At 37.3% G+C, this 21,568-nt stretch overlaps 2 protein-coding genes across 3 annotated transcripts; both read right to left on the bottom strand.

Moving 5' to 3' along the window:
* Nucleotides 1–945: 945 nt before the first annotated feature.
* Nucleotides 946–18,342, bottom strand: LOC109239864 (insulin-degrading enzyme-like 1, peroxisomal). Of its 2 annotated transcripts, XM_019406456.1 has the most exons (26): nucleotides 17,993–18,342; nucleotides 17,828–17,903; nucleotides 16,723–16,790; nucleotides 15,449–15,540; nucleotides 15,305–15,378; nucleotides 15,146–15,189; nucleotides 14,494–14,545; nucleotides 14,110–14,232; nucleotides 13,913–14,025; nucleotides 12,986–13,148; nucleotides 11,945–12,037; nucleotides 11,689–11,774; nucleotides 11,174–11,260; nucleotides 8,585–8,688; nucleotides 7,330–7,432; nucleotides 7,121–7,216; nucleotides 6,854–7,043; nucleotides 6,580–6,641; nucleotides 6,164–6,268; nucleotides 4,972–5,173; nucleotides 4,680–4,888; nucleotides 4,030–4,154; nucleotides 3,861–3,912; nucleotides 3,674–3,760; nucleotides 3,003–3,125; nucleotides 946–1,441 (listed from the first exon to the last, which is right to left on the bottom strand). In XM_019406456.1, exons 1-26 carry the CDS (start codon nucleotides 18,119–18,121, stop codon nucleotides 1,166–1,168), a joined length of 2,934 nt encoding a protein of 977 aa, XP_019262001.1. In that variant the 5' UTR covers nucleotides 18,122–18,342; the 3' UTR covers nucleotides 946–1,165. The 2 variants fall into 2 exon arrangements, with proteins under 2 accessions (XP_019262001.1, XP_019262002.1); XM_019406457.1 differs by lacking the exons at nucleotides 17,828–17,903; nucleotides 17,993–18,342 and adding an exon at nucleotides 16,878–16,984.
* A 1,087-nt stretch (nucleotides 18,343–19,429) lies between these two features.
* LOC109239855 lies at nucleotides 19,430–21,276 on the bottom strand. Its single transcript, XM_019406447.1, has 4 exons — nucleotides 21,074–21,276; nucleotides 20,843–20,962; nucleotides 19,762–20,509; nucleotides 19,430–19,672 (listed from the first exon to the last, which is right to left on the bottom strand). Exons 1-4 carry the CDS (start codon nucleotides 21,274–21,276, stop codon nucleotides 19,430–19,432), a joined length of 1,314 nt encoding a protein of 437 aa, XP_019261992.1.
* Between the last annotated feature and the right edge of the window lie 292 nt (nucleotides 21,277–21,568).

The raw sequence follows: 21,568 nt of genomic DNA, 5'->3' as shown, positions 1-21,568 counted from the left end.
AATTTTTTAGAGGTTTAGGACCATAGAACACGAATTCTATACCAATACCCATCGCCTCGCTATGACTTTCGGGTTTATTTTATGGTGTTTTTAGGGTCATGCAACATGAATTTTTGAGTATATCCATTTTTCGTGTGTATTACTACATACTGATTTTGTAAACAAAAAATTAACGAACTCCGATTGGCCTGAAACTTCGTAGGTCCATAGAGAACAATATAGGGACCAATACTCATCGCATCGCTATGACTTCTGGGTTAATTTTTGTGATGTTTTGGGGTTATGCAATACGAATTTATAATTATATTCACTTTTTCATGTGTATTAGTACATGCTGATTTTGTAGAATTTCTTGTCAAATTCTAATTGGCTTGAATTTTTGTAAGTTCATAGAAATGGCCTAGTACCCGACACTCATCGCTTCGTCATGACTTTCGGGCTCATTTTTGTATTTTTGGGTCATGTAACACGAAGTTATAATTATATCCACTTATTGTATGTATAGTACATGTGATATTTTTATTAGTCTTAGTATTATTATTATTCTTTAATATATATTTATTCTGGATCACTCACCAACCAACTACCAAAAATCAATTACCAATTTTTCTTCCTAATATGATAATTTCTGTCATACCCAATACATTTAACTCTAATTACTCATCAAAATACTCAAGAGTTCTTTTTCTCCCTTTTAGTGTTTATGAGAGACGATCATATAGTGATGTGTGCCGTGTGTGTTTTTTATCTTAACGATTCCATTGTCATACATCTCCCCCGCCCCAAAAAAACAAAAAGAGAAACACCAAAGATTGTGGAGGGTTGGTAAGTATCCTTCCATGCTTTAACCATCAAAGAGGACTTCCCGGCACGAATTCGAACTTAGTCGGATCCCAAAATCTGTACCGACACCAGGTGGGAAAAAAGAAGAAGAAATAGCACAAGAAAGAAGGAACCAGGAATTTACCAAGCTAAATATTCTTTTTAGAACCACAAATAAGAAGGCAGCAACTGCTAGTTTCACTTCCTTAACAGTTCATGTTTCTACTGTACAATCACTAATAGTATGTAACAATGTATATTGTGAAAAAAGTCACTTCAGGATAGTGTTAAATAACCATTTAACTGTAAACCTCCATTTCTTGGCTTGTATTTTCCTGTACTGTTAGTCCCACTGGTGCTCAGCATCATGAGCTTTCAAACGGCTAATGTCTCCCCTAAATGAAGGATAGAGAGGGCGAGATCTCCTGAAAGAGAAAATATCTTCAATCTGGACGACGTTAGGTTCAACAGGATCAACTTTCTCCGCCTTGAATTCAGAAGAATGTGAGCTTCCAAAGACTTGTAAGCTTAATGACTTTCTTTTAGGAGCGCCAACGTTCACATATTCGTTAAAGAAATCGATCAGGTCTGTTTTGGTAATCAGCTTCAGTGCTGCAACCTATTTCATGAATGTTAAATAGCAAGATCTAGTTATATATGATACAACAGATCTCAAACTTAAAATTCTTGTTTCAGAAAGAAGAGCGTCGAGACAATTACCCACCTTTTGAACTCCCAGAGATAGTAAGAGGGGACAAAAAAATGATCTATCAACTTTCAGGGAACAATGCCACTATGCGGACATTCAGTATTCAAAATCAATAATTACATTCCCTCTAAGAATCCCGCAACTTTGTATGCATGACTTCCATATTTCGTTCTAGTTTGACTTAAAAGGTGTCCAACACCGACCCCCCAACCCCCACCCCCACCCCCACCCCCCCTCCCACCCCGGCCGAAAAGGGAAAATAAGTAAATACTCCCTCGTTCTAATTTATATGACATGGTTTGACTCGGCACGAAGTGGGCATACCAGGATGGATAAGAATAGGAATGAAGATATTCGGGCCAAAGTGGGAGTGTCCCTGGTGGAGGACAAGATGTAGAAAGCAAGGCTTAGATGGTTTGGGCATGTGAACAGGAGAAACGCAAATGGAACCTCATGTAAATACCATGGAATAAGGTTTGATCCTATTCATGGAGATTCCGTAACTATTCCAAAAATGGAAAGTTCGACACAATTGGGATTCTTTTTTGGAAATTGGAAGCAGTCACTAATTCAAGATCTGGCATGTACAGAATGAAAACTTCATGCTCGATTCTACGAGAATTTTTATGAAAGCCTTTCATTTGCTTCTCTTTGATGGAAGTTTGATTTTCCTAGAATGTATCCTAATTTTTGGCAAATGCCCCTGTAAGGAGGTGTGAGAGGTTGACCCTAATGGGGCTGAGAAGAGGTAGAGGTAGGCCAAAGAAGTATTGGGGAGAGGTGATTAGGTAGGATATGGCGTTGCTTCGGCTTACCGGGACATGACCTTTGATAGGAAGGTGTGGATGTCGAGAATCAAGATAGAAGGCTAGCAGGTAGTCGAGAGTATTAGTGTTAGTCATGTATTCCATTATTGTTAAATTTCTATTATTACTTGTTGTTCTTTTCGCTTTGTTTTCATACTATCTTGTTGTTAATGCTTGATGCTACTGCTTTTCTTTTTGTCTCTCATGAGTCGATGGTCTATCGGAAACAGCCTCTCTACCTTCAAGGTAGGGTAAGGTCTGCGTACACACTACACTTGTGGGATTACACTGGGTTTGTTGTTGTTGTTGATTTGACTCGGCACGGAATTTAAAAAAAAAACATAAGACTTTGAAACTTATGGTCGCAAATATTGCATAACATTGTGTGGCTATAAAACATTTGAAACTTGTAGTCTTAAGCATACCATAACATTTGTGTGGCTATAAAAGCTTCTCATTAGTGGTAAAATCATGAAAAAGTTTAAACTTATTGTTTCCAAATATAGAAGTGTATCATTCTTTTTGAAATGGACAAATAATGAAATAGTGTGACATAAATTTAAATTGGAATGGAGAGAGTGCATAGTGCATAGGATAATCTTCTTTTAGCTATCAATTCAATTCAAAGAAATAACTGGCTTGATATGGCAAAAGAAAGCTCATACCTCATTTTCAATTCTATCAAATCTGAGTGTGCCGCCAGAAATTTCCCACCAGAAATAATTGGTTTCCTCTGATAAGTTTTTAAACTTCTCGAGCTTAATATCAATAAGAGCATTCACTTTTCTCTGCATCATATAAAAGACCAAAATCTCAGTAGGCGAGGCAACTATGATATTTAAGATTGCAGACAAGTAGAAATAATTAATGAGCTATACATCAAGCTAAAAAGTTTATTCAAGTGATCAATTGATCTTGACTTTATTGCTTTGTTACTGATGGGTTTATTCCAAAGATACTAATAGAAGAAATGCATTTAAAGAAACTTATGTATGTAGCCACACTGACTAATCATTTTCTAAGTACTACATGATGCTTATCTTAAGTCATTTCCCTGTAGCTATTTCTCAAAATATTACTTTTCTGAGAGTTGTCAAAATGATGCCATTGTGTTGTTGACGATCTTTTAGTAACTGTGAAGTCCAGCTCAGCTTGTGGGCAACCAGACTATTTCACTGGGGTACCGGCATTATCTCACAAGTACAGGTATCCGGTAACTCTGCCAACCTAGGTTTATCTTCCTTTTTTTTTTTTTTTTTTTGCCTTCCCTGGGATTCAAACCTTGACAATGATACCAATTCAAGAAGCAAATCTTAAAGGAGATTCAAAACTTGACCTTAAACTCATCATCTGACATGTCATGAAGCTGACTTTCCAACATCTTGAGAAATGCCTGGAATCGCAACTCGATATATCTAGGGTCCTGTATCATGGCTCAACATTAGTGTCTCATATTGGAAGCATAAAGGATTTTTATAATCTTTCATTTGTTGGCTTACATAGAGATGATGTGATGTATTTACCTTGACTGAGGATTGAACTATAAGCTGCATTCCGCAAACACCAGCATCACTCCTACAGTTTAGCAACATTACCTTGCCTTCAGCAGTGAAGAAAATTAAATAGACATACCGCCTATTTCCCAAGAGCAAATACATTCATAGAGAATTTAAAAGAGAAGAGTTGGCATACGTCCGTGAAAGTGATGTAATATAACCAAGCTGCTCAACAGATCTAAGCTGGTCGAAAGCTGGTTGCTTAGCTATGAGAACAAATAGTTGTCGTTTTACATTTTTGATGTATTCATCTGGATGCGTCTTCAAACATAGAATAAGATAAACTGTATTAGGAGGAAGAAAGAAAGATGGTAGAACTCATAAAAAGCCAACTTACAAAGATAAGATATCGAGAAGATTAAGGTTGTTCAATTGGAAAGTTCCGAACTTTGTTCGTTATAAGCTTTTCTAACATCTTCTTCGTAAGTACATACAAATTATTTGTCTAGCCACAAGTCAATAGAATGGCCAGATTAACTGGTTTCGTGATTTTGAACACTTTAGGTACTAAATTCCTTAAACAAACTCCTACCAGTTTTGATCAATCAATTCTTGCTATTTCTCTTTAATTGTTCTAACAATACTTATTACGGACAAGGAGTTTACTGCTAAACAAAAGGAACAACCCATATATAAGGGGTAAACAAGAAGTGCAAAGTTGTGCACAGAAAAACGAGTTTGCTCATGAGGCATCCAATCATATATATGATGTAACTGCTACAAAAGTATCATTAGAAAAAACGAACAAAAGGAGGAGAGAAACAAAAGTTGTAACTTCACATGTACCTGAATGTAATGGACAAGAGCAGAATTTTCGTCAGACGTATTTAGGCCCTCTGCAGCGTAGAAGTAATTCGTGCTCTCTTCAAGCCGTATAATTCTACTTGACGGATGCTCAGACACAAATAGGGCCCGAGATAGAGGCTGGGCACCCTTGTAAAAGGCATCTTCAATGTGCTGGATCATTGAGACTGCTTCCTTTGAGTCAATGTTTCCTGAAAAGGGATGATTAAAAGGGTGAATATGCTAAACAACTGGCAAATATCCTAGAAAAATCTAGTAGGAAAGAAAAACGAACCTGCTATGTAGCACTCCAGAAACATCCTGGATAGCAGCAGAGGATAAAACTTAACAAGGTCATCAACTTCAAGATTAGGAAGGACTTCAAGTTCATCTTTCCATGACCATGCGTGTTCCCGAAGTATTAATGAACAGTAGTACAACGCTTGCTCGTATGGCTGTTGAAACTTGAAATTTTGATATTGCTTTGTGAACAATTCCTGTCATAAGATAAGAACAGTCCAAGAGAAGGAACTATCAGTCTACAGCTTTGGATTCAAAATGTCAGCAAACTGCAATCACAATTATTGTTCAATTGTTACTATATTATTAACTAAACCACGTCAAGCTAAGCATCTGGAACAATTAAAAATATAAAAGCTTCAGCACCATATGCTTTTTAACCAAAAATTGAACTCGGCACCAAACACAAGAAGTTTTCAAGCCATCTCATTTATTTTTTAGTGTTTTGGAATACCTAACTGTAGAAGTAAATATAGCTGCAAAGAGACTGAAGAATATAGTAGTCACAAGTTCTAGACCACATCGAATTTATCAAGAAGAGGACAGAAGTCAGTTTCTAAAATCGTGGAAGTCTTTTGTCTTGACAAGATCCTAAGACATTGGAAGCAACGCTGACTGAAGAACGTAGAGACTCAATCATTCATGCTGCAGTCACACATCAGAACTAAAGCTAATTATAGCTCCAGCTAGGTATTTCTGTAATATTCAAAGATACAACTGATTAAATGGAAAATAGTTTCTGGCAAGCCAGCCAAAGATGCACTCAGTATCGTCTGAGGCATAAATGCACCAAGCCAGCCAAAAACGCACTCTTAGATGTAGGTGTTGACTATACAAGCTGAATGCTCAGAACGAGTGAAGAAAACAAAGAAAATATGCCCAACCGGATAACATGAACATGAAAGTTCCTAACAGAGTTCAAGTCCCTCAAATGAAATGAGAAAATTTCTTACACTATTTTAAGCAGGCCTAGATCCCAATAATCAATAAAAAAGTGCCACACTATTTTTAGCAGGCCTAGATCACATAACATAACACACTAGCTAACTTCCTACAGGAGCAATTTAATTCAGATAAAATTAGATGCAAGGATTACCAAAAAACGATGTGTTCTTCAAAATTTGAATCAGGTTGAACAATAAAAAGACTTGAAAGAATTCCGTAAGGGATGAAAATAGACCCCTTACCTTGATAACAAAGAATCTGTCAGGTTCAACTTTGAAATTGGTAATCTTATCAATAACTTTTTCCAGTAAGACCCTCATTTTATGATTATATCCACTCACAGTCACCTGAAAGGGAAGCAAATCAAAGTGGGAGCGTACAATTATTACAATGTCCTAAAAGTGATTGCACACATGGAATAGGAAAAAATGACAATAATTTAAGAAGCCGAATAAGCATGATGCTTTCCCAAATTGCTACCAAGAAAAAAAACCTTATAATAATCCAACCAAAAAATTTAGTTTTTCTTTAAAATTTGAAAACACATAGTTAGGGGGGAGAGAGAGAGAGAGGGAGCTGTGTAGATTAATTTGTGTAAATTGTAATTAATGTTTGGAGAATTCCATTCATGATGATAATGCGCGTACAAGATAAATACCTGGAAACCATTATAGTGACTACTTATCCAATAACCGAGACCGGCAATCTCGGCATAGTAGGCTGAAAAAATGCAAGGTAGATTACAGCAGAGCTAAGCAGACACCAAACGTGCACCATCAGATGAACTAATAGTTAAAAAGTAAAGAATATAACTAGGGACAGAATTATCCAGCAATTTAAATGATCAATATTTCAACTGTCAAAATGTCCATGCAGATTTGCACAAAGGTATATGTATATAGAAACATGATATCTTAGTCTTTGATACTTGCCATATTCATTTAGATAGTCCATCAACAGTCGTATGAAAATGGAGGTAAGAACAATTGATTCAGGAGAACTTCCAGATTGGGGACAGCTGAAATCTATTATAATGTATCCCTTTGGCATGGAGAATAATGTATCTGGCTTGTACCATAACCTTGAATAAGGGGATTTCCTTAACAGCACTGGAAAATTCATCTGTATCGAAGGGCAAAACATTTAAGGAATTTAGTAAAGTGCAAGCGTGTGAAATGAGGTTTTGTTGTTAGTAATACCTTGTTCGAGACAGTTTTAAAGGACAAATCGGTAGGAACAAACATATTAGGTACAGGTAGATGCAAATTTCCATCAGGAGTCTTCTCCATCCATTGCTGTAACAAACAGAGCAGTGTCACCATTCTAGTCAATGTTGGCTGAAGCAATACTACAATACCAATCTTCATCAAATCAAAAGCACCAGTATTTACAGATACCCAGAATGTACCTCAATCGTGGAGCTTGTTATTTTCTCTACTGAATATGTAGTTCCATACCAAGGCTCCATTGAGTCTGTATGACCGTCAAATTTTGTTGAAACCCAAAAGATTCTGTTGGAAAGACTTTCTTGTAAGAGGTGCTCATCCACAAAGATTTAGTCACACAAAAAAGATATATGACACCATCACAATTCAGTGACATACTATTTCTGCAAATGATACATGTTGAACACACTATCTTACTAAGCTGGAAGTTCTAGCACACAATCTCTGTATTTTTATTTATCCCTATTATGCAGATAACTGCCAAAGGATTCAGATGAAATATGCATAAGGGTATGATTAGGAAATGTTTCACCATGGTCTTATGATATGTAATGATGTAAAAGATCGGTAGCCCAAAAAGATCTCAATTTTCATTAAGATGAGTGGTTCATAAATATAAAGTCCAATAATCATATTAAGTGTTATTTTTTTGGGTGTTAAATGAGCATAACTTGGTTCTTCTCTTGCTGGGATGCTTAGCTTATGAACTAGAAAAGCAGCAGACATTTCATGTCAACCCAACAGCAGTAAGAGAATAGGCCACTCTCTTTCTCTTCACCCAATCAACATTTTCCATCGTACCTCGTTCTACAGAAAGAAGGGAGGAAAAACAACTGCATCACCAGACTTTTTTGCTTGGCCTTAACAATCATCTTTTCTGTCTCTTCATTTTCTCTATGCTCCCTGAAGGAGAAATACCCTATGTTGCTCGGACTCTCAAAAAATGTGGCCACACCCCTGTCAAATAATCCAAAAAATGCACTACTTTTGGAGGATCTAACACGCACCTGGCAGCATTTTTAAAGAGGCCGAGCAACATAGGAAACACCCAAATCAACTATGACCCTATCCAATATGAATTCCTAACTGTACTGGCTTCTTGTCATGTCAAAGCCATGATTCCAACCGAAGCCAAGTCCATGAACTATAAGCAAAACAATTATCTGCAAAAGAGGTCATGAGAACCTGACTTCTAAGAACGACAGTTAAAATTGATTCCATGGCTAGCAGGACTAGTCATTGGACTTCCAAGGTCATCCAATGGACAAAGTCAAAAACTTGATTAAAACGATGGACATAGTCAAAAAGTATATTGTACAGATTAAACTTTAACATCATCATGCTTTAGATTATTTATCATCATAAAGTAATGCGAGTATCCCGTATGCAAAAACAAAAGTTAAAAAGATATAATTGTCTACAGGGAAGCTAATTCACCTGACATTTTGTGGTGTGAGCTCATTTAGGACTGCTTCAATAATGTCTGGACTGAACCTTGAAGGTAAAGATGACCCAACCAGCCAGTCTATTGGGGGGTAAAACTGGGGAAAAAAATCACTCAAATGTAAGCAATTGTTATTCTTTTGATAAGTCAAAAAAAATTCATTATAAGTATGGTATACAACAACAACCACTCAGTAGAATCCCACTAGTGGGGTCTGGGGAGAGTAGAATGTACGCAGACCTTACCCCTACCCCGAAGGGATAGAGAGGCTGTTCCGGGAGACCCTCGGCTCAGAGACAATAGATCCGTAACCACAATGTAAAATACAAAAATAAATGGAAAGGCCAAAATGTGAAAGACAGCAGCAACAACAAAATCAAAACAATAAAAAATTATGAAACATTATAAGTATGGTATACTTGTGTATAAAATGTATTTATAATGTGGACACCTGACCGCAATCATGTATCAAATTATCTCAATTACCTCCACTATGAGAAATAAGAGAAAGACCGAGAGAACTCGTGAAGACAAATGTCTTAAGCCTGAAACCTGTTGTGATGAGACAAGAACCAACTTCCCAGTCAGAGGGGTTTTGTTGTTATGGTTTCAGGCAATCTCTGGGTTGACGATTAACGTTTGAAAGTGTGTTATCTTTCCTATGGAAGAAATTCAGAAAGTGGAGGACATGACAAGGGTGTTAACATGAAAAGTCAGTGATCTTCAGGCTACGTACTTGAGACTACCACTAGGGGCCGCTCATGGAGATGAAACAATGAAACCCTTTTCTGTAGATGTTGGAGTTAAGGTTCACTAGGAAACTAGAAGGAGGAAAGATAATCCTAATAAAGAGTGCTCTCTAATTTATCAACCTACCTCATGACTTTTTGACTAAGCCGGCAACAGCAATGGATGAGAAATCCCCCTTTTTTATTTCATATGATTTTGCTACTATGTTATTTATCCGACCCCTTTTCCTTAGGCTGCAAATTCCTGAATTTTCTGAGAGAAGGAAAGGAAGAGATTTATCCACATTGTTATAATTAGAGCAGGTCACTTTCTATATGAAGATGGAGGAATTGGGAGTTAAGGACCTCAAGGTTTAATGCCATATTAACTTCATATGAAACTGCTTTATGGAAACAAATCATGAGAGGGTGGAGATAATTCTCAAAGCACATAAAATTTAAGGTAGAAGGGGGCGGTAAGGGCGATATTGAAGAGGGGAAGAAAACAATTCTTTAGTCTGCCTTTTGAGTTACTAAAGCTCCAGGAAAGATATCACTTGGTATTTTCTATGTACAGCAATGGGAGCATGTCTATCATTTCATTATGCGCCATCGAGTATCCACAATATTAGGAACATGATGCTGAACTTTGGACTTGTGAAATAGGAAAAGAATTCTCATTGACTTGATTAAGAAACAATGTATGGGAGGTGCTTCTTAGGAGTCTTATGATGAGTACGATATGCTAGGTAATCAGTATCTCTGCTAATAAGATAAATAAATATTTTATAATTAAACACATAACATCCCAAGTATCATATAGAATATACAATAATTTATTTATTCAAGTACACTCTATATATACACTCTATATATGCACGTATTCTAATAGACCCCTCAAACTCAAAGTGGGAAAATCAACTTGAGTTTGCTTATTTCTAAAATATAAAAAATTGATGCGAACATCTCGACGGAATAGTGCACAATCACCAAAAAGACAATAGGTGATGGAATTCTTTCCTTCAGAAAGTCACTGGTTGTGAAGTATGATGTTGCAAAACACCAAGACCTTAGAGCGTAACTCGAATTGGCAGAACAATGACAAGAAATTCAAAGTTTGGAGGAGGGAGTCAGTCTCGTAAAAGGAGCAGCAGCAGTCGCCGGAGGGATGAACCGTGCTTGAACAATCCTAGAGAGAGGAGTGGTGACTGAACAGTTGCTAGAGAGGAGCGATCATAAATAGTTGTTGCAGGGGAGAGAAGTGATACGTGGACGTTTGCCCAGAGATAGCAGCACTGGCTACCGAAGAGACGAGCAGAGCGGGACACAGAAAGGAAGAAGAAAAGAAGAAAAGATTTATCGGGCGAGTGACACACACTGGCCAACATCGCCAGCCGGTAGCAAAAACTATTTGAGCCACTACCAAGATTGCAGAGGCTCAGATACCATGTGAAAATTTTAAAAAAAAAAAGGAACTTCTCATTAACTTGATTCAGTAACATCATGGAAGAGGTGCTCTGCTTGGGAGAAAGGAGCTTGAAAGTTTCAAAGGCGGGGATACAATCATTAGCCAATTGCAAAAGACACTACTATTTAGAAAGAAAAAAAAAGTGAAAAAGAAAACTTTGGAGCGTACATAACGTCCCTACTTGTACAGATGATATGATGGGACTTTGTAAAATAATCTCCACTGTTAGAGCTATTTTGGTGTATACTTCTAGTATTATGGGACCATTTCTGTCAATAAAATATCATTTTCCTGAATAAAAATAAACAATATAAAAAGAATCAATGAGAACTTCAAAAGCATCCATATAAATGAACCCAAATGCGGAAATATGATTGTCAATGTACCTGCATATTCGATGCAACATCTACCACATAGTCGATGGCAGAATTCTTGTCTTGATAATGGAAATCAGTCTCAGACATAGCAGAAAGCTGCATGTTTAGAGTATATGTGAGCTAGAAACTTGACAAAATAACGAACAGCCGTACATCTAGTCTTTACTGAAGGCTATTCATCAAACAAAAATTTAAGGCTTTAAATAAAATGAAGAGCACTACTTTTACCAAACAATGAAAATTTTCCACCCAATCATTGAACTATATCTCAATTTCAAACTAGCTGGGACAACTCTATGAATCCTTTGAATGCCCTCCACTTTAGTCGGAACCATTTCATTTCAATACTAAATAATTTGTCTTTTATGGCAAATTATCCATAAAAGTATCACTGAGGAAATTCAGTTTCCTCTGTATGTTTTATATATCTATCAATAAATCTCCCTCTAGCCTTAAAGGTATATTAAGCTCCTCTAAACAACAATAATCACTTTGGTGTTTGATACAAAATTAAGTGCAATAACCTCATCAAATATCCATTTACAGGCACCAGCTTGTCGTAGAAGGTCAATATATTTGAAAAGTAGTGCCACAACATCCTCAAAATGATCTGAAATATTATTGAGACATGAAGTTCAGTGTAGTAAGCTTCCCAAGAGAAGATGAAGTCGAGAAAATGGAGGGCAAGAACAACACATTACCTTCTAATTTCCTGTCCACAATGGGCGGGGTGTAAAGAAGGGGGGGGGGGGGGGGTAGGACAGAGATGAGAGAACTAACCATGCCCAGCATCAGTCAGATGAATATAAACTTCAAAAAATGAGAAATGATGACCGCCACTTGACTCTCCAGCCGATAAGCTTGTTGCCCAACCTACAAGGATTTGCAGAGATAAATAGCAATAATTTCTTAGAAACAGTCTACGCAAACAGTAAGTAATGCTTGATATATGTACAGACCCCATCCCAGACAACATGTAATGCAAAAGCAAGTGAGATACAATCATAGGCCTAAATAACTAATTCAGATATACCTTCATCATTGTTGCTTTTCCATCCATAAATAAATATAAGAAATTTAAACAAATCTATGCTTCTTTCTTCCGGGTAATCTATGTACCATGCTAGCCTATCACCTTGACCCCGTTTCCTCAATAGCAGATTTCTCTAGCAGTTGAAAAATAAATATTAGTCCTTGCTAGATTGTCCAACATTGGTTGATGGAATGGGTTGTTGTCTCCTTATGTGGTCTTGGGAAACCCTAACCTCATGGGTCAGTTTTTGAGATTGAGCTAGGCCTAGATCCATTTTCTTAACACGGTATCAGAGTCAGACTCATCCTAATTCTTGGTTTACCCAATGTTGGACCCACGTTATGTTCCAGCCCTGGGCGTGCCGGAGGGGGTGTTAGATTATGCCACATTAGTATAGGGAATGAGTTATTGTCTCCCTGTATAATATTAGGCACTCCTCACCTTATAAGCTAACTTAGGCTGAGTTACTTCCAAGGTTCATTTTCTTATCATAGTATGAAATCTAGACGCATCCCTATTCTTAGTATACCTAATGTTGAGCCCCAATGTCATTATCGACACTCTAGATGTCCAGTCCTCGCTGTGTGGGGGAGAGTATTAGATTGTCCACAATGATTAAGGGAATGGATTGTTGTCTCCTTACATGATTTGCTTGTAAATGATGTGCTCATATGTCTTAACCATTTTTGCATATCTTTGCAACTGAACTCGAGGGTTCCATAAGTGCCACATAACGAATGGCTGGTGGGATAGAATCCGAATTTCTAATAATTATGTTGAGAACTCACCTAACTTCTTCAAGATATAAAACAAGGATCCTTCTCCTTCATGTCCAATCAAGTGACTCAAATAGATTGAAGGCCCTTCCTTGTAATAAATTACCCCTGGAATTATTGGCCACACAATCATCAACCTATGACCTTGTTTTATCGGAACAGCTCTGACTAGAATCTGTGTAACAAAAATAAAGAATCATAGGCGTAGGACAACAATGTGTTTGCAATAATGAAGAGTATGCAACAGAAGAGAGAAGAATGTTTGATTATTAGCTCATTTCTGCCATCCCCAACCCATATGAAAAAGAAAAATGAAAGTTTCAAAACAAAGCTAAAAAGATTGATATAATTTCATGCCTCATCAGTAAGATTTCTAATTGAAAAAAAAAAAGGAAGCAGTGCGCTAATCCAACAGGAGTTGCAGTGTCAACATGTACAGAATAAACTATGAGAAACTTGAGTGAATTGCTAAGCTTATGTGACACCTTATTGCATCTCAAGTACATGGACAAAAAGATGTTAGAACTTGAAAAGGGCTCACAGTATCTTTCATGTGTTGTCCACCAAAGCCAAATTAAGCTGAATCTCGAAAGATGATAAGTGGTGGTAGGAGACAACCACAAGTTTAGCTCTCTTCTCTAAAGGTAGGATGCAGAAAATCAAATGCATGTATAGAAAACTCCATTCCACAACTCACAATTTCAAAAATTTGTGTGATTAATCATAAGCAAAGTAAAAATATCAATATTAAGTTCAAGGGACCCTATATCATAAAACCTTTTTTACTTCCCCTGTCTGCCGCTAATCTTTGTACCAGAAAAACAACACCTTTTTTAATCCAGTCAACATGAAATGGGAAAAAGAGATTCAGTAGAACATAGCCCTTATATTCAGACACTTTAAGTGTCAAATTTATGACCCCAACACCTATTTGAGCACCTGAAGATGTTCCGATTTGCAAGGCTGATCAGTAACAGGAGAGTAACTTCTATTGGTATTTGGAACTTCTTGGAATATGCTCTGTACCAGTGTTTGAGCTTTATCAAGGCAGTCTGATGTTTTAAGAGAGAAAATTAGTATAGATAATATTCCGCAAGAATAATTTATAGGGACGAAAAGAGAAATCAACCGGCTACCTTTTGCATAAACAACTAAATGCATTAAGTTGGCTGAATAATTTTCTTCATAAAATTTGAGAAGCTCCTCCCTTGTATTCAACCCTCTTGCTTTTGGCTGCACCTCCAAAGTATCCCAACTGCCTGTGCAAGAGTCAAATGTTTATAAATGTCAAAAGAAACAATGTGCAAGATACAGAGGAGTAACTTCTCTTTCTCTTTAATACAGGAGTTCAATAATATAGACTTTTTACGGCATTGATGTTCTGAAAAGAACAAATCAGCTAAAAATGCAGCAATACAAACTGGACAAGTTAACTATACGGGGATTCAAGGTTATCCAAAGTTAGATTGCAAGCCATGTATTCAGATCATATGGAAGACATTATACATCAAATCACAAACCTGTGCCAAATTTGTGGTACGGATGATCTTTAGCGCTCAGATGTTTCTGAAGCTGCACAGAAAGAAATGCAATAATGAAGAAGGGTTTTCTTTCCTCCAAAGAAAAAGAATAAAAATTTGAAAGAGCTAAACAACACAGCTCAAACAGGTACTTAACGAATGTACAGGCTCAAGATCCACAAGATAAGAGAGAGAAACAAGCATAACATGGAACAAGGTCCCTCAATAATAACTTAAGGATATTACTTATTCTAAGATTTTTTTGGATAAAGAGAGAGAAACAAGCATAACATGGACCAGGTAATCTTATACATTGGTTGTACACCTAACGGTAAATCAATATAAGGTCACTCACTAATAACTTTAAGTTTTTAGATGATGACTGCACAATTCAATATGGTACAAGAGTAGGTACGACGTCCTGCACTCAAGTCTCACCGCCATCAATGAGCAGAATATTTCTTCGCCCTAAAAATAGAATCATGCCCAGCGTAAAGGGGCGCATGAAGACCTAAGTAAATAACTAAAATTCTCTAGTAGTTTAATCTTTTAACTGATGTGATCACACAATTGAACTTCATCTGTCACCTTCATCGAATCATCACAAGTACCAAAGGAAGCATAAAGCTGACTTACGAGTCCATATAAGTACCTGGTACACTCTGTGACCATCAGATAATAGGTTGTTTTGGTTCTCTGAAGATGACTCAGCAAGTTGCCACGGGCACAAGACAAAGACAGTAGAGCAATCAGCAGTTGATAATGTTTATAGGACTGAACACATCAACATTCACAAATCATGAAGCCTAACCAGAATCAACAGCTTTTATTTCCCTTGTTGTAGCATCAGGTGACATCAACGGTTTGACAAAAAACTGTGCAAATCTAAATAATGAAACACCATAAGGCATTTCATAGATACTCTTTCAAAGATAATAAGGAGTTAAATCCATACCTGTCCAAAGCTTCTTCAAAACAATCTGCATTAATGTCGAAGTGAAAGTTGGTGTTCTCGGAAGATGTAAAAGCATTGGTAGAACCTCCATGCTGAATCAATAATAAAAAATGAGGAGGAAATTAAACTCTATAAGACTGTTACCCGAAGGGAATTTGTGCAGAACTGCATTCATTAGTGCTATTAGTAATTTGCCATAAATATACCAGTTTCTGATACTAAGAGGTGACATTTTAAGAAAAAGATAACCATTCTCATGCTCCGAACCGCTCGGCTTGAGCAGTTAACTTAAAAAGTCTGAGTTGCTAACTACTAGGACGTCCCTGAGTCAGATAGTTTAACCAAGTTGACAGCCATGAAAGATGATATGTCTTACCCAAGTTGACATACAGGACAGATGATAAATGACCACAACTCTTTTTTGCTTTTCGTTATTTGTTAAGGGTGTTTGTAGGGTGGCTATTGGAGACAAATAGTGAAAAGTTTGGTTGAAAATCCAAGGGAAGACTCCAGGGTTTGGATAGGCTCTCAGAGAAATGCTTGGTTTTCGTGACATCTAGTTAGTTGATATACTCAGCAATTTCTACATTTCAAGATCGTCTTTGTTCTATTCTAAGTAACTAGTTCAAATTAAGCTAGGACATTTTTGATACCTAATCTCCTCTTAAACTAGGACATCTTTTATATCTAATCTCCTCTTAAACTAGGACGTTTTGATATCTAATCTCCTCTAATTTGACACTTCGTCCAAGTTAAGCTAGGACATTTTTTTATGTCTAATCTCTTAAAGTCCTAGCCATAACACACTTGTCTATGCATTATCCCAATCTCCTCTCTTATCAGGACTCAGCTGCTATATGAAAAATAAGATAAGAGACTGCAGCAACACATTAGCTTTCCATGTATCACCATCAAATTTTTATAAATCCAACGGAAGACTCCTAGCTTTCTTCTGATCCGAGACAATATTTCATGCTAACATTCTAACCTTCCCCTCAAATTTCGGGGTGGAGCAAATTAATAACTGAAGCATATGCAAATAGTTAAACCACCATCATGTATCACCATCAAGGCTCAATAAAAGAGCCCATGGAAACTATCAAAATTGTACCCAAACATAAAAAAATCATGACACAGATAACTATCACTTCTCGATAGTCTTGAAGACAAGATAGATGCAAGAATAAGCAGTAGGAAGAAGGAACAAACTGTTTAACCAGAGTAGAAATTCAGGAAAAAGTAAATCATAATTGCCAATAGATAAAAGAAGATACCTGGGTGATGTATTTTGAGTAACTATTCTCCACAGGATACTTCTCACTTGCATAAAACAGCATATGTTCTGCAGTGTAGCACATTAAGAATCAGTATGCACTTTTGCCTCAAGGAAAAATATGATACTAAAATAGCAAACAATATAATGGAATACCGTGCAAAGGGTGCAATTAAAAACACATCAGCTTTGCAGGTTATTAGAAGTTAAAATTCCCACCGCCTCAGGAAACACCTTTCAGGTTCACGGAATACTGCTGCATAGCACCCAAGCTACAACAATAACTACGCCTCAGTCTCAAACAAGTTGGGGTCGGCTATATGAATCCTCACTGACCATTCCATATAAGCTCATCTCAGGCCAATATTACACAACACCAACAAAAAGAAAACAAAAAAAAGAAGAGAGAGAATAGCACCCAAGCTACAGGAAATAAAACCTCTGTTTGCTCCATTAAAGCCCCAAATTCTTAGTTCAACAACTCGTTCATAATTGATTAAAAAATGCAGCATTCTCCAACGTTACTTCAAGAACAAGACTCAATACAATACTAGGTGATTTTTTTCCATCTGCCTAAGCTTGGTAGGTGGTGGAAGGTAGTAGATATCCAGAGAATAGTCGAGGTGCTGCAGAGGCGGAGCCAGAATTTGAAGTTTATGGGTTCTGAACTTGCCACCAAATCCATAGCTTGTTTTACTACTAGGTTCGCAATTTAAAATTTTACATATTTAATGGATTTCCTAATACAAATACAGGATTTAAGCAAAAGCTACCATACTAGCTCCGCCACTGGATGCGCACAACTTGGCCCGGACACCACCGTTATCAGAAATGGCAGTCCGATGCACTAAGCTCTCGCTATGCGCGGGGTTCGGGGAAGAGCCGGACCACAAGGGTTTATTGTTCGCATCCTTACCTTGCATTTCTGCAAGAGGTTGTTTCAACGGCTCGAACTCGTGACCTCGAACCCGTGCAACCTTACCAGTTACGCCAAGGCTCCCCTTCCACCGTTATCAGAAAGAAAAGGAAAAAAAAGAAGAACTAGAGCTAATACACTAGCTTATTTGACTAAGATTTGAAAGAGCTAATGCACTAACTTAACTTACCAAGAAAATGAGCAAGGCCTTCAAGACCCTTAGGATCACTATAATATCCCACAGGCACATCCATAGAAGCAGCACACTGATCCAACAACATAAAAAGGTGAATTTATACAAGAATCCAACTCAACAAAATTCATATAATTTCAATAAAAATAGTTCAAGAAAAACCTTGTCTGTTTCAGGATCACTGATGAGGAGGACTTCAAGACAGTTTTGAAGGACTATTCTTCTATACTCCCTCTTATCTGAACGAGCCTTAAAGATCTCCACAGGTTCTTCTACTGAGCCTACAGCCATTTTTTTGAAACCCCAACTGCTCAAACGCACAAATTTTTAAGTCCAGGAATGCAAATGGGTATTTCAAGAATCAATGAAATAGAGAAAAGGAGAGTAAAGGGTAAGCGCAAAATGTGAACTTGGTTTAAGAAAATCTGTTTTCTTGAATATAGAGAAATTTCTTGTGCTCTTGCTAGAGCAGAGCAAAGACTATTGGTTCGTTGGGTTTGTTGCAGCCTAATATAGGAGAAGCAAGTGGTCAATGCCTAGTCGTCGTCTGTTGTAACTCTTTAGGCGTGTTTGGTAGGGTGTATAAGAATAGTGCGCAATAAAGTATATTAGTAATGCATGGGTTAGTAATGCAAGTATTAGTTATGCAGACATTATTTCTTATATACTCTTTCGTGTGGTGTATTAAAATTATAATGCATTGCATAGTTTTTAAGAAAAATAGTTGTTTACAAAAATGCCTTCCATATTCTCTAGCTTTAAGGGACTTTAAGGACAATTTTGTCTTTAATCATAGTAATGCATGCATTAATAGCCTTGGTATTACTAATGCCATGGTTTTCTATACATTACTTATGCATAGGATAATACCAAGTATGATGTTACAAGTATTAGTTATACATAGGTTGAAAAAATGTACCAAACAATGTATAAGTAATGCATAAAGCTAATGCTTGCATTATTTTTTCTAATACCTCCTACCAAACAACCCCTTAAAGAGATGAAAGGTCTACTTATCCAACAAGCAACACACTAGATAGCAATGACATGAAGCCCAACAATAACAATCTTTCCGATAAACTCAATAACCAGCAACTAAAAAAAATCATAGCACCAAGCAATAACAACAACCAGATAATAAGAAATCGAAACAAAAAGAACAACAGTTAAAAAGGACTAACACGCCCGTTTGGACATAAAAAAATCACTTTTATTCGAATTTTTTTTACTTTTTTCCGAAATCAGCGTTTGGCCATAAAATTTTCAATTTTCACTTGAAGATTTTTCGAAAATTTGAAAAACTCCTAAAAGCTATTTTCGAAATTTCCACTCAAATCACTCACAAAACATCAAAAATAACCCAAAATAATATTCATATCCAAACACAACTCTAACTTTCAAATATCATTTTCACTTGAAATTTTTTTTCACTTTTTTTGGAAACATATCCTCGTTAAGCTGAAGTAACGTCATATACTGCTTAATCACCTCACACTAATACTTCTTTGGCTTGCCTCTACCTCTTCTCAGCCCATCTACTGCCAACCTCTCACACCTCCTTACTGGGGCATCTATGTTTCTCCTCTTCACAGGCCCAAATTATCTAAGCCGAACTTCTCGCATCTTGTCCCCCACCGGAGACACTCCCACTCTGACTCGGATATCTCCATTCCTAATCTTATCCAACCTGGTAAATCCACAAATACATCGTAACATCCTTATCTCTGCTACTCTCATCTTCTGGGAATGCGAGTTCTTGACTAGCCAACACTCAGCCCCATACAACATAGTCGGTCTAACCACCACTCTGTAAAATTTGCCTTTAAGTTTAGGAGGCATATCCTTATCACATAAAACACCATATGTTAGCCTTTACTTCACCCACTCTGCTCCAATACGATGTGTTACATCCTCGTCTATCTCTCCATTACCTTGGATAATAGACCCAAGGTACTTGAAACTATCTCTCTAGGGATAACTTGTGTATCAAGCCTCATATCTCCGTCCGCTTCACTAGTCTCGTCACTGAACTTGCACTCCAAGTATTCTATGTTGGTCCTACTGAACTTGAACCCTTTAGATTCCAGGGTCTGTCTCCAAACCTCCAGTCTCTCTTTTACACCTGCTTGTGTCTCATCAATCAGTACAATATCATCTGCGAATAACATACACCATGGCGCGTCAGTGTATCTATTGCCATGGCAAATAAAAATGGGTTGAGAGCTGACCCTGGGGCAACCCCATGACAACTGGGAAGTGGTCCGAGTCTCCCCCACTATCCTCACCCGGGTCTGGGCTCCATCATACATGTCTTTAATCACCCTAGTGTAAGCAACATGAACACCCCTAGCCTCCAAACATCTCCATAGAACTTCCTTAGGGACTTTGTCGTATGCCTTCACTAAATCAATAAACACCATATGTAGGTCTCTCTTCCTATCCCAATACAACTCCACCAGTCTCCTCACAAGATGAATGGTTTTCGTAGTTGAATGCCCCGGCATGAATCTGAACTGGTTTTCGGAAATAGATACACTCCTCCTTACCCTCGCTTTCACCACCCTCTCCAAAACTTTCATAGTATGGCTTAGCAACTTGGTGCCCCTATAGTTGTTGCAATTCTGAATATCGCCCTTGTTTTTGTATAGTGGAATCATCGTATTTACACCTATGTTTAACCTAAAAATAGATTTCTTGGTTAAAGTTAATATCAAAAAGAAATCGGGTTACTGATAACCAAGATTTACTTCACTTTCCCAATAATTAGAAGAATTAAACAAATAATAGAAATAACTGACAAGGAAAGAAAAATTGATAATCACTCACAGAATTGCGGTTAGAACCTTATGAATAAAGTAAGAATGATTGCATATATTTCAATAATAATCAGATGCCATTACAAATGAGGACTAAGTCCTTATATAGGAGCACACAATTATAATGGTTTCCATACTTAATTCGGGCTTCTTAATGGAATTAATTCCCTGACTTATTTATCACAGATTCGTGCACCTTCCTTCTTTGATGGTCTTTAAACATTCAGCTCCTATTTCCCCGTTGTCAGAGCTGGTTCCTTTCCCAGAGAAATCCCGAGGGTGTTTCTCCCGCGCTTTCTTGAATTCTTTAACTCGTCTAATTGAGAATGACACATGTCATCTTATTGATGGTCCACGTGTCATGCCTTGTCACCTTGATTAGTCCACGTGTCATGCCTTTTTTCCACTAATAGAGATAGTCCTCCACTTTCTGAATATTCTCAACTGAATATTCGGCAAGTGGTAAGTATTTATGGCGGGAATTCTTTGCCGCCGTTTCTCGAGTATCATAATACCTTTTTCAGAATCGATGCGACATATGTCACGTCCATTTAATACCCAATCCACATGGCTTACCTTGATTGGTTCTGCAGTTTTCAGTGCTTTTCTAGGGTTTTTCTGCGGCTGCATCAGTGACAAAGTGACGATTTTATTATGACAGTTCATAATGACCAATCTTGATGAGGGTTGCTTCTCCTTATAAATATTTCATCATGCTTGATTTTTTTGAAATCCTCTTCCTTCTTCTTGGTATTCATCTCCTTAACCTTCCCTCATACCCCTCTATATTTTCTTTGTCAAATATGTCTTCTTCAACACCAGACCCTCGTAAAGTTGTGATCGTTGATGAACTAGCTCCTTCTACTGCCCTTACTAGGAGTAGGAGAGGTGGCAGACTCCCTAGTCTTGGTTCATTATCTAT

This window comes from Nicotiana attenuata, unplaced genomic scaffold, assembly GCF_001879085.1.
Source record: "Nicotiana attenuata strain UT unplaced genomic scaffold, NIATTr2, whole genome shotgun sequence".
In the NCBI taxonomy this organism is placed as follows: Eukaryota; Viridiplantae; Streptophyta; class Magnoliopsida; order Solanales; family Solanaceae; genus Nicotiana; species Nicotiana attenuata.
The sequence above is the reverse complement of the archived record's forward strand: the minus strand, read 5'-3'. Positions and strand labels throughout refer to the sequence as shown.

What these genes read in the sequence shown, in the direction of transcription:
- LOC109239864 (XM_019406456.1), bottom strand. Translation starts at nt 18,121, where the DNA reads ATGGCTGTAGGCTCAGTAGAAGAACCTGTGGAGATCTTTAAGGCTCGT. An exon ending in AATAAAAGCTGTTGATTCTG is followed by an intron (nt 15,190 to 15,304) that starts GTTAGGCTTCAT and finishes AGTCATCTTCAG; the next exon opens with AGAACCAAAACAACCTATTA. An exon ending in TTATATCTTGAAGAAGTTAG is followed by an intron (nt 12,038 to 12,985) that starts GTGAGTTCTCAA and finishes AAATCCTTGTAG; the next exon opens with GTTGGGCAACAAGCTTATCG.
- LOC109239855 (XM_019406447.1), bottom strand. Translation starts at nt 21,276, where the DNA reads ATGCAGCCGCAGAAAAACCCTAGAAAAGCACTGAAAACTGCAGAACCA. An exon ending in AAGACCATCAAAGAAGGAAG is followed by an intron (nt 20,510 to 20,842) that starts GTGCACGAATCT and finishes ATCTATTTTTAG; the next exon opens with GTTAAACATAGGTGTAAATA. An exon ending in CCTTGGGTCTATTATCCAAG is followed by an intron (nt 19,673 to 19,761) that starts GTAATGGAGAGA and finishes TTATGTGATAAG; the next exon opens with GATATGCCTCCTAAACTTAA.